The following is a 17500-nucleotide window of genomic DNA, read 5'->3' on the forward strand; positions in this document are numbered from 1 at the left end:
AGTATGAGCTGCATGTTGCCAGGATACAGTCTCAAACCCAAGCCTAATATGCCAGATCTCGCCACCACCTTGGTTTTCAATGGTATAGCGGGCTCATTTATAACCATTAGTTTTGTCACTAAATGGACGCTCACACTGGAAAAACCAGTTCGACGAGAGAAAACAAGATTGACTAGTCCAGACGTTCAGGCAGTGGTGGCTGCAAAGAGTTAATACAATTAAGGCAGAGCCTCCTTTTCTCATCCTCAGTAAAGAAAAAAAAACAAAATGAGGCTCTGCTTGCAGGGTGCCTCGGGGGGGCTGAACATTTGAAGGTTCAATGCGATGGGAAGATATTAGCAAACAAGAAAAACCAGACAGGTGTAATTACTTTTTTGTAACATCACGAGGAGTGTTTTATCTGGTTTAAACCTTGTGCATGTGACGTTTTATCAAATTGATGTTCTGATAGGCTCATGAATTATTAATTTTTAAAATGTTTTGAAAAAACAAATTAAAGAGTGAACCAAAGAGACAAATTCATGGACCCACATTCAATTAAAAAACTGATTTCACCAAACACATGTTCATGTACATACCTGAAAGATCGCGAGAAGCTGGTGGTAAAAAAGAAAAACATACTCAGTTTTTACGTTGACCACCTGTAGACCCGTTGCATGTACATGTAAATTTCAATTTCTGTTGATGCTCCTCACCATGATCAGTTCTCTCTCTCTTACATGCACACTGCAGTTTTGTTTGTTTGTTTCAAAATGTATCAGGTAAATGCAATTAATCAACAACAGGAGAGCTCATTTGCCAGTTGCGGTCAGCAGTGTTGTCTGGTTAGTGCATGCACTGTGGCTTCCTGTGACTGAGCACATACTGTATAAGCATAGCTACAGTGGTTATGTAGCAGAAAAGACATACATTTGTACATGTAGCAGTTCCACTTCCCTCCCCCACTCCTTTTTCCAATGTTTTCAATTACTGTCAGTCATGGGTGCCCTTAATCTCTCGTGCTGCATTGGGGCTCATGGTTGGGTTGCCAGGATATACCACTCACTACTGTATGGAGGTATATCTGTGACAATTAAAATTCAATCATCAGTATTTGAATTAAAATCATCAAAATCATGGATGCATCAATCCCAAGCTGAATGGCAACAAGCCGATTCTGCAAAATGCCATCACGGAAGGAGGCATAACGCAAAAAGCCATAACACAAAAAGCTATGACGCAAAGAGGCATTTGCATTATGGCTGTTTGCGTGATGCCTATTTGTGTTATGTTTGTTTGCATTATTGCTATTTGCATTATGCCTCTTTGCGTTATTCCTCTTTACGTTATGGCTATTTGTGTTATGCCTCTTTGCATTGTGCATTTTTGCGCTATGGCTGTTTGCGTTATGGCTTTTTGCCTAATGCTTCTTTCCGTGATGACCATTTGCAGAATGGGCTTGTTGCCATTCAACTCAGGATTGATGCATTCATGAATTTGAACAATTTTATTTCAAATACGGATCATTGTATTTTGTCATAGATATACCTCCATACCAAAGGAAGCAGTCTCAATCTAGGATCAGCTGCCTGCTGGATATTTTACCCAAGTTCCACTTAGTCTATTGCCAGATTTTTTCCTTGTTTTTTTATTTCATTTTCTGATTTTTTTCAATGTGGTTATCATCATCAGTCCAAAGCCAGGGCTGCGGTGTCTGCTAAAAAAGCAGGTGAGTGGAAGCTGGGTAAAAAATAAATTCTGGGAATCAGTGAGAGCCATACAGTCATGTAAATGCAAAATGGTAAACAACTTTTTCTGAAAGATTTTTCTGAAAGTTGGTACAAAAAATTAACTATAACAGAATACATGACTTTTTTGTAATGATATTATTCATCAAATTCTTGAAATAGTTTTTATTTTTCAAACACCATTTACCTACACTGTAGAATAAATAAAAAGTTCATAGCTGACAATTTTTTTATATAACTGTAATATTTCAGGGGAATTCAGAATCTCAACAGCAATGTTCAAAACTGGAACACAGCTTTGAATGCTCAATTCAATTTTCAAAACTACTTATCACGCATGACAGAGCTTGACTGTAATAATATCCCAGCAGATAATTCAGCAATCTGTCAACTGTTACCTGTTGCATGTAAAAATCATAGCTTTCTGCACAAACAAAAGCAATTACAACAACTGGCAGCAGAGTTGTCAAGAACTTTTAAATACATGTACATGTACACTGTACATAATTATGTCGTTTTTAATGGCAGTATTGGAAAGTGGCAGGGTTTGATATAGAAACTGATCATGACTGGTAAATGCATATGTTTGTCACAAGTCTTTTTGGAGACGACGCTATTCAATTATTGATATGTAATATTTTTTTTCCTACCGGTGCTCTTTGATATTCCTCGATAAGTAGCTTTGAATCCTGTTCCACCTCCAGAGCTGTCAGTTCTAAACACCAATCGCAAGCATCTATCAGGCGAGTAGACAGTGAAAGGCTTGTAGCTATTCTTAGAACAATATTTTCCAATAGACCGTCTGTCACATCCAATGTAAATTTCCACATTGTCATCATAGCAATTAGGCATGTCACCATTGACATCAAAGCTTTCCCACGTAAGCTTAACCACATTTGTTCCACCAGATGGGACATAGATATCATATTGGCAATTGAGGTTACTAGAATATAAACTTGATCCATAATAATTTGGTGAGGTTATTGTTCCAAAAGATGCAGACAAGGTCTTGTCACAGGAAGCTAAGATTTAAGGATATCCAACATTAGACAAGCGGCCTCAGATAAACATGATACAATTAATATTTAATACTTTGGCCTTTTCTTGGGTTCATTGGTCACTGACTACTGACTAAAGGGGTTGCTACAATGTACACGAGGTAATGTGATTGCTATTTCTCACTTACATGTACAGTCACAGAAAACAAAATGTCACCAAGTTATGTACAAAACCAACAAAAACATGATTGTACTTGAACAGTAAATACATTGTACTATAAAATTATAGCAGTTTCTCCCTGTGGACACAACATAATGCTGGGCACCATTATGTACATTGTCTGCAGCAGACAATCAGTCGGCATGGCAAGTCCATGAAGCCCCTTTTTTGTGCTCAAATAATCGTCCAAGCATCACGGAATATCTGTTACGGGTTGAAATGAAGTTCAGGGGTCATTTTATTTTAAACTAGTTTGAAAACAAATCCACCTACGTATACAATGCTTCAAACCAGTTTATTATCTTGACTGCCTAGGAAGGGTTTCCCTTTTTTTTTTTTTTTTTTGGGGGGGGGGGGGGGGTGGCGGCAATGTAACACAAAAATAATTGGGCCTGAATTTGTAGGGGGTTAGGTCATCTTCTTCTCTCTGCTTCTTCTACCTTTCTTCTTTATCCAGCAGGCCTTTTCCACGGGTATATTATGGGTAAAGACTGCCAGGTAAACGGTGAAGGGTGAATGGTAGAGATTTCTACCTAACCTTGGACTAAACTTTAGAATAATTATTAACTTCAGTTCTTTAATTTCCAACAACCTGACCCATGACCTTAAAATCACAATCATTATGAGTGATATTATGTACCTTGTTGCTTTCATTTCGGCCATATATAATTTATGCTCATAGATGAAATTGAGCACAGATTGGATGAGATTTTACATGTAAGTGAAGAGAGAAAAATTCCAAGCTAACAAGAGCAAGCTACCCACGGTGACCATGTGAACAGAAGAATAATCAAGTTTTACAACAATTTTATTCGATCGTCTTTCAATTGGTAAACTAAAGGAACAAAATCGAAGAAAGAATGCAAGAAAAAAGTCAACAATATAAGGTTTTCTGAGGGTCAGCAAATCAAGTACAGTGTAGTATCCCAAGCCAAAACCTGATTTAAGTGTGCTGATGTGTGCATGAGGAGGTTCCGGGTGAGGTGTCAGGGTGTCACAGGATGGGAATGTGGAGATCTGATGGAATAGCCAGGAGTATCGAGACAACCCAGAAGATGGCACATACAGTGTAATTCATCAAGATGTTACTATGGTGGATTGAGCACTGGTGAGGACCAGAGTGAATGTTTGTTGATACACATAATCTGCTTAGTACATGTATGCTTCCAATTTTCAATGATGTATAAGCCACTTGTCCGAAAAGTGATATAACTCAAACAGCCTATCTCCATGTTCAAATAATTTAAGAATCCCATGATTGGCAAACTCACAAAACATTAAAATATACTAAAAAAAAAAGTAATAAAGAATATATTCAGATGAGTGTACATGAAGAAACGGTCCAGATAAGAACGATAGCAACAACGGCAACGAACATGTTGGAATTCAATTGGTATGCAAAAAGGTGATAACTTTTCTATTGTCTGTACTTACTTCTGATTGGCTTAAACAGCAAAAGTTAACAAAACTTCATAAAAGCAGTATCATATTCATCCTTACTTTCCAACCATCTTCCATCTTTCATCTGGTCTCAGTTTAAATGAATTCCACAGAAATCGTATGTGGGGAACATGTAAAATTGTAAACGATTCTTGGCTTTTGTTTTCAACTCTTGTGATTGGTCAAAATCTTTTAACACAAAAAACACCCTTTCCAAGTGGGCTGTAAATGAATTTTATTGCGTTAATGGCTTTCCTGTAGGTTTATGCATTCTCTGTGTAAAAATGATAACATTCCTACGTGGGGAAAGCCCCGTTGCCGCATAACAAAGGAAATTGCTATCCACCTTACACGGATCATTACTTAAAGGTCAGCAATTTCCTCACAGTCATTTCAAAGTAACGGCCATGGTGCTGAGCACATAACCACATGAATGAGCAAGGGTCACATATGAACAAAAGACTCAGCCTTGCATACCTGCACTTACAGCATCAATCAAGTATAACCCTGTAAAAAATGTACAGCTGTATTAAAATATTAGATTAAAAAGTTGCCTAATGATATTGTCAGTATTAAAATATGTCAATCCATCAAGGAAAAAGAAATAGCAACCACAATAATAATTATAATTATTATTATTATATAAACATCAATGAAATACCAGGTGAACTTTCATGCAAAAACATGATAATTATCTTCACATGTGAAAATAACTTACATGTACGTATGTTATCTTCACACGTGAAAAGATCACTGTTGCTATGGCTAGATAGTAAATCGCGCTGTTGTTCTACATACATGTAAGGACTACAAAAAATATGAAATAAATTTAATTGTAATTGATATTTCATTGGTGTTTAGGTAATAATTTGTTAAAGGGGCTAGGTCATGCTATTTTAGGTAATTTTGTTTAATTTTGTTAATTATGAGCTTTAAACATCAAATTGGCAGAGCAAGAGTCTTTCATTTTGCAAAATCACGGCCACATAACAACTGAGAATGATTTTCCAGCTTAAGTTTGTAAATGACATTTTGATATAGACTGATATAAATTTGAAAAAAGGTGGGCTGACGTTTTTCAAATTTATCCAAATTCAATCCATTTCAATCCTTTCCAGTTTTGTCCATCCATGTCCCTTCTTGGCTTCCCTGTGTTTTGTTAGAGTTCTTCTATACATGTACAGGCCTTCTGATAGGGTGCAATTAAAAAATGCAAATTATGCGTTTTTTTCGGGGCAGATTGTGCGATTAGAAAGGCGAATTATGCGATTTTTTTTCTCAGCAATTTGAAGCTTGTTTTATAAGGTTTCAGGTTAAGAAAAACACTTTTTTGCTGCCCTAAAGACATTTTGATCACAAAGGAACAGTAATTATGTATTTTGATCGACATTAGTTGGGATAAATAAAAAAAATGAGGTCTTCTGCACTACCGGTGCACCACGTTAAAAGTTGAAAGGACACAGCTAACATGCCAAATGAATGATCAAGGTGCTTGTCAACCATGAACGTCCGAAGATGGTCAATCACAATAGGGCAATACCCCCATTTATACGAGAGAAAATAAGCCGCGGCTTTCTCTGGCCGCGGCTTACAGAAGACTGGAATGTTCACCCCGTATACAGTACCGCTTGAAACTATTTTAGTGCATTTGCATGCGGTAATACCTCGTCTTTGCCGATAGTGTTTACCGCGAAATCACCTAGGTTGGACGAAAACCGCAACCGAGGCAAAGACGAAAGCAACCGAATGCCGCGGCCGACTTAATTGCGGTAATGTGCCGCAAGAAAACAATGGTACTTTGCAAAGCATTGTTTAATATTATCACACCTAGCTCCCCAAGGTAAAGAATGAATATCCAAACTGTTTTTCACAGCACCGACGCAACACAACGCACTGTTTAATATGTTCATCTCATTTTGCCGTGACAGCTGAGAACAGAGAATGTTGATAACCTTTCATGATGCTTAATTCTTACATCTGTATGTTTAATAACTTGTAAGTTTTTCGCTTTCATTATGAACAGTTCTTCCAAAGGGGTAAAAGGACATTTCTTTTAAAAAACTGTGTGGATTATGCGTAACTTAAGTCGCCGCCAGTGCAGTCCGACAGGAAATATGTATATTTAGAATAAAAAGCGCTTCAAATTTTGTGTCCGGTCCAAATAGAAATGTTTACGGGATAGTTGTTGAAAAGCTCTAACTTTGAACTAAACCTTACTACAACATGTAATGACTTAAAGATTACACCAGCGAAGAACTGTAACTGTATTCCCCAAGTTTTTAAGCAACTCCTGACCACTCCTTGTCGCGCGTTAATTAGGATCATTTCTGATTCAAAATAATAAGTGGCAGGTAATTCAGCAGTTGAGCTTGTAATTCAGAAATATTCATTCCTCTGAATTGTTAAGATTAACTTAAGTTAATGCTTCAACCATCACACGATAGACGAGTTCAATGAAGCCTCTGCCAATATGGCGAGTTAAAACGTAAATAAACTAAGCTGCATGCTTCCGTCACGCAAGCGAGAGCGATAGCTCATGAAATACGTTGTTCGATTCGAACTGCTTAACAAGTTTGTAACAAATGGAGAGCCACGTTGCTCGAACGGCTGACAATTACTTGTAAAGTTAATCGTTTTCTTCCATCTTTCGGTCGATAAGATCGAAATGACTTTCGCGTATCTTTCAAGGCCGGCCGCTAGGCGAGCGGCGTCACCGTTAGGACGAGTTTTCCCAAACATGTGTAAATTTCTTGATAGAATTTCTGCTGATCTTTATAACATCTGTATTAAACAGATTTCGAACAACTTTTAGAAATCTTGTCGTTTGCTGGAAAAAGAAAACCGATCAACGCTTTATGAAAGCGACTTTATTGTAATCGAATGTGCCAAACTTCGCAGATTGTAAACACGGCAAATACGCATACTAATTATCGCTGCGATTGATCCGCAAACTATGCAGATTTCTTTGATAGCATCTGCTCCGAATAAAAGCATACTGCGTCCTCTCTTAACCGCGGCGTAAATCAACCGGAAAAAATCTAGGTAAAACCTCGGCTTTCGGTTACCGTAGACGAGGTTTTACCTCGGTCAAACTGGGGATTGAACCTGCGGTTTCACCTAGTCAGAACCGCGGCAAATGCACAAATAGTTTCGAGCGGTACTGTAAGAGGCTGGTACAAAATCTAATATGTTCACGTCTTTTTCAAGCCGCAGCTTATATTGACCTGGGAATATATATTCGTATAAATAGTTCCTTTTGCGTATTTGTACACCGTGGCCAGAGTAAGCCGCGGCTTATTTTCTCTCGTATAAACGGCCAGTCCACCACCATCAGTCCATAGTCCGTAGTCCATGGTCCAGTCCATAGTCCACGTGGACCGTACCTCCAAGAAAAAGCAAGCGTTTTCACAACAAACTTATCCATGAGTAAGTTTCTATCAGTTTTCAACGAAAGAAACTACATTTTGCCGAAAAACTTACAACTTTGCTTATTTTTCACACATCTCTTCTCTAAGAGAACACAACTGTGTCATCATTTCAGTGGTGTGTATAATAAGGGCGTGTTTGTGTTGCACCAATAGAAGGAGACTTGTACCAGGTCCCCGACATGCAAAATAAAGCCTTGAACTTCGAATGTTTACGAAATCGAAGGTGACAAAGGTTTTTTAGCCTTTTTCCAAGATAAATCATCTTACAAATGGCTTATTTAGGCAGGAATTTCTAAGAAACTTGTTGATTTATGTTTCAATTTATGAATATTTTTGTGCGTCCTTTTGTGAATTATGCGATTTTTCGTGAATTGTGCGATCGGATGTGATTTGAGGTCGATTGTACGAAATCACACCATAGCGTAATATCAGAAGGCCTGTCTATAGTCTTGAACAGTTAATTATTTTGATAGTTTAGTTAATTCTATGACCAATCGATCAGTGCTAGCCCCTTTAAGCTGTCTCTTCAATATAAATTTATTTGTGAACATGCAATGTCATGTAATAATGATAATGATAATGATAATGATAATAACAATAGTAATAAAATGTTTATATATAATTATTTTTCTCTCTTGGAAGGATTATCCACAAACAACATCCCTTCGTTCAGAACATGAAATTTTGATGCTATATCAACCTCCAAACTCAAATATAAAACGTTAACTTACAGTACCCGAAAATCACCACACTTAATAATGGGGCTGCACTCGCATCTTGTTGCTGCAACCAAGGTATTTTAAAATCCTTATTAAAGTTATAACGTTCATAACCAAAAACATGCAACGCATGAACTACAATCACACCTGTTATCAACAGAAGAAACATGTTAAGTTGGACAGAAGTTGACCTCTAAACTTGAGTGTTCTGTGAAACAATTCGTTTACAGTTAGTTATTACAGCAACATAACAGCTAAACAGTTCAGTAAATTGCGACAATGAAAGGGAAAATGTACACATTTTAGTTTGACAGGCAAGAATAAATACAAAGTAATCAGACACTAAACAGCAAAGTAGAATCATTGTTTAAAATGTTAAGCTAACAGTCTTAAAGTAAACAGTGGACTTAAGCCTATGAAATGTTGAAATTCGAGAAAAATACTAAATGCATGGCTTATGTAATTTACAAAATCAAAAATTAATCTGTATTTTGTGAAATGAAAATCTGTACTTTGCGAAATGAACTGAAATCTACATTTTGCCAAATTTACTTATAATTATAAGTCTAGAAATTTGCAATTTTAGAGGATCCCCCCTAACAGCAGGGTGAAGTGGTCACACAACATTTTTTTAATGCACAGATGAGGTCATTCCGTTAGGAATAGTGACACGCTTTTAATTGATGCCAAATATCAAGAACACAGTGACAGCATCGAGTACCAGTAAGTACTGTAACAGTATTTGCATAATAAGTGGTGAAACAGTGCAATTCGTCTCGGGCATTTAACGAATGAAGTATCAGTCTTTAATTGGGATTTAAATGGCAAGGTGACTCACTCCAAAAAGATGCCATTCAATGGAAAGATGTACAGTATTGCTTTCTTCACACTAGTGCAGCCTCTGAGATTTTGCAAATTACAGTACTTAAAGTGCTACTATGACCAAAAAGTCTATTAATTTTTATTTTTCTTTGGATTTCAAGTTACCAAGTCACCTGTTTATCTTAACTGGAATTTTCCTGTTCCATGGAGAGCCAATACTAACTTTGGAGTCTTGAGAGAGCTGGATTGAGGAGAAAATGATGGTTTAAGATTGCAATGCGTGTGTACGCGGCTGAATTAATATGCAGAGAATTTCGGGAATTTCGGGCTTTCAGACTTTCAAACTCGTGCTTTGCATAAATAATAAGCTGCGTTTACACGCTGAAATTTTAAGCTAGTGAGTCAATGACATCACTTTTCCCTAGATCCAACCCTCAGGATGTCCAATCAGTCAGTTTGGAACGCGAGTAATGGTGGACCTTGAAGTCCAAAACTTACGCTAAAAGTAAACAACCTTTGAATAAAAATCAAAGCTCAAATGTTTGCCAGTCAAGTGTGAAGCAATCACACTCTCAAAACCTGAAGAAAAAAAGGAAGTGATTTTTCGATCACAGTAGCAATTTAAGGTCATGAATTTTGTTTCAACTTGGAGATATCGAGCAAAATTGTAATGTGCTTGGACCGCGGGCCATTTAACAAATAGATTCCATGTTGCCGTGCGTCTGTTCAGTAATAGATCACAGATGACGTCAAAATGTGGTAAGAACAAAAAAGTGGCACACAAGGCGATAGCCGAGTGTCACTGATGTTCTTACCACATTTTGACGTCTTCTGTGATCTATTACTGAACAGACCCACGGCAACATGGAATCTATTTGTTTTATATAATAAAGAATTAAACTTTATTCGCATAAAAGCTGATGGTGACGTCAATCGCGCGTCTGTCCTCTAATAGATCATAGGAAAGAACCAATCAAAATCCGTGAATAACTTGGGTTATTATATAATTCCTCAATCAATCACCATTTCCAGCAGTTTCTTACACATAAATATTGCGGGCTTCTATTACAAAACTGGTGTCCAGGCTCATTGCTGAAAAATGCGTGGGAACTGCTCACGAAGTTTAATCGGCGTGTTTTCTTCAATGTTCATGCAGGAAAATAGGCGTTTCAAAATAGTCAATCTCTTTGGCTTTTATGTTTTTTAAGGATGGTAAGCAGCTGCTTTATCACTAATATCAGGCATTTCTTAATCAGTATTATGCGGAAAATATCGTAATTATGCAACCCGTGTTTACCCTTCGGCCCTGCAGGAGCCCGATTCTCGAAACTCCTGAAAAGCTGTTCTGAAAATGCCAACCGGAAAGCCGATCTTTTAACATGTTTTTAAGGTATGAAAAAGAAAAATGACTATGAAGTTTGACGACTTAAATCCTCTCCGTTCTTGAGATACAAAGGAAATTGTGCCCCCCGAAAATGGCCCGTAAAATTTCGGGACTTTTGAGAAACGGGCCCCTGAGGTTGTGCATGTACGTGGGCTGAGTTTCAGTTGATCTCAATCAGTGACTCTGAGGGTTTTTCTCCGGGTACTCCGGTTTTCCTCCCCCATCAAAATATTTATTGACTCTCAGCCAATTACATGTACATCCAGCTTCGGGGAGATACGGTAACCATAGATTTGAACTGAGTTAGGTGATTGGAATGACCTCTGGTATCCTTCCCTTTCATTGAAGTGAATGAATAAAGTTGGTATTAAATGTACCCGTAAATTATTATCATTAATCATTTTTATAAACCTACATGTACATGTACACTGAAGGTAGTGTAACCTTGTAAATGGTTTGCATCAGGACATTTTAAGAGGTACATGTAAATAACAGACAGCATGTTTTTTTGTCAATTAATAATACAGTGATACTGTATGTTTTCCCTTTCACGATGCTTTACCCCTTATCACGGTGGCAGGGGTACATGTATTTTGCAGAATGTCAAACGCCGAACACTATAAAATCAGCATTTGCAATAATAATAACCAAAAATCACGGTCAGTCGTTCACTGTTCAAATTTAAAATCTACCTGGATGGCATTATTAAAGACCGTACGAGAAGTAGCAAGCAACATCCACATAAGCAAAATTAATTTTCTGAGGTAAATTTTCCACCACAATTTTCATGGACAACCAAATACATGTACACTGTACATAATAAAATCCAATGCGACCACAGGTTCCCGAAACTGATGCAATCACTGAATCAGTAAAAAACTATTGGAGAAAACAACAGTACTTTAAAGAGAAAAATAAGAGAATTTTGAAAAAAACGTCTTACTCCAAATTTCTTGTTTTTCGAAATCTTGAATGGGTCTGGGCTGTGAAGTACATTGTATATTTTCCGGAAAAAAATTCTGAAAAATTAATTTAAAAGCCCCAAAAATCATTTTTCTTTCTCTCCTGCAATAATCTGTGCGCAAAAAATAATTGACCTATCATGTCAATCACACTTTAAAGGATTGGGTGTCATTTGACAGTCTTCACCTGTGATCTGCTATCTTAAGTAGCATGTGCCTGAATGCTGATTGGCTTAGCATAATTGCTTTCAAGTAGGGGACGGAGTTATTCAGAGGACCGTGAACTGCACGTGGAATCTTTAAGTTCGATTTTCTTAGGCTTTAATTTGACGCCAAAATTACAATTTCTCAGACCTCATGTCCCAACGGGTTTAAGATATCCCTTCCAAATTTTCAGTTCTAATAGATAATTGTACTACAAATTTTCTGCCCAAATTAAGCATGAGATGAGGAGTTTCAACTTTGGTGAGTTATACATCATAAAACATGTATTTTCTTCAATTCGTAACCGATCAAAAAACTTAATTCCTCACACGGTATGGGAGTACATTCATCTGTGACTAAGATGCAACAAAGTGCGCTTGTTTTCACAGTAAAGTGACAGGGCAGGAACTTCTGCAGCAGCCTTTAGTGAATTGCTACCGTTTTTTTTTTCAAAATCACTGTAAAACACCATGTATTCCTTCTTTTTGGCAGTTGCGTGATGATTGCTTCGTGAGAAGCATGAAACTCGGAGTAGCAAGTAAATGTTTTTGACCTAGTTCAAGTCTACGTATCTATTCAAAGCTCTGGTAAACCCATTGAGCACTTTTAGCTGATGATCAATTTATCACGTCATTTCATTTTATAATTATATATATATATATTTTTTTTTTTCTCCAATATTTCTTTAATGATTCAGTGATTGCCTCACCTCATTGTTTGGGAAACCTGTAATGAGACGAAATGCTGATGACAAAAGCAAACTCATCCTTTGCTATGGAATTAAATATAAACTGGCTTGTTAATTTTTCCCCATGCGTGAGCACATCAGGAAGTGCGACATTTATATTCAACACCATTTGCCGACAGATATAGGGAAATCATCTTACAAAAATAAAGCTTAAAGCAGCTTCAAGGCCAAAAACAAGAAAAGACAGGAATCATGTCACATTCCATTCAATCTTTTATGCAATTATTTCCACCTCGAATTCTATATAAAAGCAAACCTAAGGGTTCTAATATCCCTTGGTCTTAATGTTTTCTACGTCAATAAACAGACAGAGCAACTCCTAACCAGAGCTTTATACAGCTAATTATACACCATAAAATTATATCGTTCGAAAGTGAACTACATGTATAAAACTTCTCACACAAAAAATGCTACATAAATTTAATCCCCGGGTGTGTGCAATGTTTTTCAGATATTCAAGACGATTCAGAAAGAATGAAGAGTATTTTGGGCGCTTGGGAGGCGTACATGTAATCGTACTGGAAACAAATATTTTGCAGCTGGTTTCAGAGCTGTGATCGCTTCGTTATCCTGAACAAGAATACAAATACAACAGAGACGTAACCTAGCGCCTCGAAAAATACAGATACGTGATCTTGCATACCGATAATAAGACTTAAGAATGGATAATGACCGATCACGTACAAGGCTGTGGAAAAATTATACATGTATGAATACAGCAAAATCGATAGGACGATAATACGCAACGATTCACTCGATTTCTCATTACCATAGACAATTTACCCATCTTGCCCTTATTTTCTACTTTCTATCTTCTTATATTGACACAAGTACATTATAGCGAAACTTACCGAGAAAACTTCCTTCTTCCGCTCTCAAATTTTGAAGCATCTGTTTATCACACGGGCTGTGGAGTCCTGGAACTAGGGTTGGTGTTGGTTTCCAGATTCTCATCTTCCACATCTGGTGACGGTTACAAAATGGCGGACAAAATAGAGTCGATTTCTCCTAGCTCTTCGATTGCTTGAAAAGATGTCCATGAAGAGGTTCCGCTTTCGAAATGGTTGCATGATATAACAAAAAAGAGCACAAGAAAGTTATTTGCAAACCTCAAATCTGGAATGGAATGGCGTCTTCGAAGGTGTCGGACACCCCAAATCCATTGGCAAGTTGTTCTGTAACTTTGCCGATGAGAACGATGACCAATGGAGCAATGAAAGGTCCATCAGAAAGTAACAGTTCATCTGGTTATATGTCGTGTTTGAGGGCAGACATTCCAGAAATCCCCGATATTCCTTCGCCGTTGCTGCGTCCTCCAGCAAGTGAACGTCATGATCAAACGAATACTTTCGCGTCAAAACCCAGCGCCATTTTGCCGCTGTCTTCAGCTTTCGCCGCCAGTAGCGATCTCGGTAGGTAGTACACAATATACCGTAAGTAATCCCTCTACATTTCTGCTGTATTTGCGCAATGTTTTTTTCGTGAAAGGTCATATAACAGGGTTGGTACATTTCGCTGACCACCAGTCCATGGACTACCCTTAGTTTTTTCACCTCTATATATATATTCAGAGCCAGACTGCATCACCAGAAAATGATGTAGACACAAGTGTAGAACAGCCAGTCATTGAAATCATGGAGAGGAGAAGAAGGAAAAGGAAAAAAAAAAAAAAAAAGAACAACAAAACCACGTTCTTTCCAAAACAGTTGGTTACTTGATTGCATTTGGTTGCCTTATGAAAAGGAGGTGATGTTCTTTCTATAAATTTAATGGAAAAATACTTTTTGGCAAAAAAATCAAGGTATGCATGTGCCGTACATTGTATCTGTCCCCCTTGAGTTAAAACTGTCCCCCATAATTCTAGCCAAGGAAACACAATGTCCCACAGTAATGAAATCCTGTACATGCAAAATACAGAAGCACAGTAGAATGATTTGCAAAATGTCGGCACAAAGCCATCCCATGTTTCCTTTTGTTTATTTGAGACGTTGATAATAAAGGCAATGGTTAACATATATCAAATACAAGGTGTTACAAATGAACCCACTGGGAACTCGGAAAAAATCCGAGCCCCATATGGGATTCGAACCCACGACCCTCCGTGATCTAGTACGGATGCTCTAACCACTGAGCTACTGGAGACTCTATGGTGAGCAAGGGTGAAATGTGGGTATTTGACTCGAGCTGCATCATACAGCCACAGAGTCAATTATGCCATCAGTCGATATTTGACTCTGTGGCTGCGTGATGCAGCTCGTCGCAGCCAAATACCCACATTTCACCCTTGCTCACCATAGAGTCTCCAGTAGCTCAGTGGTTAGAGCATCCGTACTAGATCACGGAGGGTCGTGGGTTTGAATCCCATCTGGGGCTCGGATTTTTTCCGAGTTCCCAGTGGGTTCATTTGTAACACCTTGTATTTGATACTGTATATGTTGATAATAAAGTTTTGGTAAATCAGTTCCAGTGTTTATACCTGCTTGCATACATGTAAATGTAGATCTCTTTATTAATTTTTCTGTTGCTGGTTGACTAGTGAGAGAAAAGAGACCTCTGCCAGGGCTAACAGTGGCTGTTTCAACCACCATACAAGTTCTTGAACAGCTCTGCTCTGAATGCATGATCCTTGTTGTGGTTGCTGACTGACATTTTTAGCCCACCGTATAATTATTGCACATGTGACTTGGGTACTCATTTATTGTACATTGGTTTCCGCCGTCGTTTTGGCTAGTTAGGTGAGCCAGTTTAAGTAACACTTTAGGTAAACATGCTACAACTGTATCCATCACATGGCTACTATGGCTACGGCTACTACTAAGCGGAAGGGCAAGCTCGATGCACTCTGTTTGGAAGCAGGGCAGAGGCCTCTTTTTCCTATTAATTTTCCAATTTATTGGAGGGTTAGGTGCCATAATAAAGGTAGCAAGAGAGGAGGCCAGCAAGGAAGTCACTATCATGGCAACTTAGCTACAGTCTACAGTCCACCTGTCAACACATCAGTGAGAAAAACCATAGTGTGGAATGCATACTTACCCAAAATATTGGGGGTGGGGTGGGGGGGGGGGGGGGGGGAGAAGCAAGCAAGCAAGCAAAAAAGCAACTTGAGCCTATTCATGTTCTTTATATTAAGTTGACGTTAGCTTTGCCCCTCTAGAACTTTCGTCATAAAATCTAAGCGATTTACATGTGTATCCAATTCCATGTAAAATAAACAATAATTATTAATATTTTTACTGCTCCAACTGTTTGTTTGAACCAGTTATACAAAGTGATCAATCTGCTGATGCAGAAAGCAGTAAAACGCCTGAGAACCTTGATAGCTTGATAAGGAATCAAGTTGGACGACAAGTGGACAGAGTGTTTGTAAGTGGCAATATCAACTACTGTAACAGCTCTGTATGTTTACTGTAAAAGTAGTAGCATGATGCTTGGATTAATCTGTTGACTAAGTGTTTTTGAGCACTTGGTGTCAAACAAGACCCTCCATAATGCTACACAGGCACTAGAAAGATGAATATGAAGGGGATGGGGAATTGATAACAACAACAACAACATTCATAATCTCAAAAAAGGTCTATGATGTTACGTTAAAAATAATTTGCCAAAAAGTGTAATGTAGTTAGTTACATGTACCTTCCCTCTCTGGTGATTTAAGGGCATTCTTGACTGTGTAAACATGCACATGAATAATTATTTCACGTACTTTAATCAGCCCTTAAAAGTAACCAACCCTAACCCTAATTTAAACTCCTCATAAAAAAAAATAATAATACAAACTCGTCAAAAAGTGCTCTTTCAACAACATGGTACCTGTATTTACATGACTTATATGTACTGGCATAACTCTAAATTAATGTTAAGGAGGCTCGAAAGGGTTTTCAGCTGAGCGGGGGCGCGTAAGCCACACACGCAATTCTAAAAGCTGCTCGCGTCAACTCATGATTAAAAGTGGGTCACCAGAAATATACAAATACCGCCATTAAATTTTGCTCACATTTCCTCTTAGACTAATTCCTATTCACATGGAATATATATAAATTGACAACTCCTATTCACAAAAACAACAAAGAAACATACACACACGGTTTACAGTAATGGTCACTTAAATCCGTTTGTGTTGGCCTGTAGCTTCACTCGCACGTGCGCTCGAATGAGCGGGTGACGCATGCGTTAATGCTGATCTTGTAACCCCCTCATTTTTCCTGATTTGGCAACTTTACTCACTTATATATCCCTGCTTCTGGACGGTGAATTTTTTTCATTTTTTGGATGTTAGCTTAGATTAATTTAAAACATTTGTCTTTCAAATTTAAAAAAACTTCTGTAGGTGAAAAAAGAAATTAGTGACACCTTTCAAAAAAACTTTTTTTTCTGAAAAACTGACCTACAGATTTTGTTGACTTTTAAATATTTTAGAGTTTATTTCTAACGTTATCTGGTAACGCTGAATGGGAAGATTTCACCATCCCCCTTTTTCAAAAAAGACAATATCTCTTGATTTTAAGGATTAAAGAAATGCCTTACATGTATATCGTTGCCATGGTAACGTTATTTTGGAAGAAAATGTGATGTAAGAAATCTAGGATGGGTACTTAATTAATTAATACCTCGCCAAATTTTGATTTGATATGATTTAGATTACCCTAACTGTATCTAAAAACAGAATAATTATGTTTATTTGTTTGAAAAAAGGAGAAACTATTTCAAGCCTCCTTAGGTATCATTGTTTTTAAATCTGTTGTTTTGAAAAGGATAAATTAAATACATGTACATTCTCTGGAAAACTCATTCGTAGAGTTTAATATTAGCCAATTGGAATGCCCCAATTTGGTCAGATGCAAGCATGTA

General features: G+C 37.6%; 2 protein-coding genes across 4 annotated transcripts in view; one reads left to right on the forward strand and one right to left on the reverse strand.

Annotated features, from left to right (window-relative positions):
• Positions 1-13564, reverse strand: part of LOC138016563 (CUB domain-containing protein 2-like) — a 52243-nt gene extending 38679 nt beyond the window's left edge. For 2 of the 3 annotated variants that reach the window (XM_068863737.1, XM_068863735.1), the window contains exons 1-5: positions 13504-13564; positions 8680-8740; positions 4863-4892; positions 2378-2749; positions 579-596 (exon numbers count right to left, since the gene is read on the reverse strand). In XM_068863737.1, coding sequence (XP_068719838.1) covers positions 579-596; positions 2378-2749; positions 4863-4892; positions 8680-8701 — 442 coding nt within the window. In that variant the 5' untranslated portion in view covers positions 8702-8740; positions 13504-13564. Of the gene's footprint in view, positions 1-578; positions 597-2377; positions 2750-4862; positions 4893-8679; positions 8741-9527; positions 9551-13503 lie in introns of those variants that run through there. The other variant, XM_068863736.1, reaches the window with a different exon arrangement.
• Positions 13565-13625: 61 nt separating this feature from the next.
• The window catches only part of LOC138017384 (coiled-coil domain-containing protein 158-like), a 29697-nt gene continuing 25822 nt past the window's right edge, over positions 13626-17500 (forward strand). The window contains exons 1-2 of the mRNA XM_068864482.1: positions 13626-14064; positions 15912-16015. Coding sequence (XP_068720583.1) covers positions 13779-14064; positions 15912-16015 — 390 coding nt within the window. The 5' untranslated portion in view covers positions 13626-13778. The remainder of the gene's footprint in view (positions 14065-15911; positions 16016-17500) is intronic.

This window comes from Montipora capricornis, chromosome 9, assembly GCF_036669925.1.
Source record: "Montipora capricornis isolate CH-2021 chromosome 9, ASM3666992v2, whole genome shotgun sequence".
In the NCBI taxonomy this organism is placed as follows: Eukaryota; Metazoa; Cnidaria; class Anthozoa; order Scleractinia; family Acroporidae; genus Montipora; species Montipora capricornis.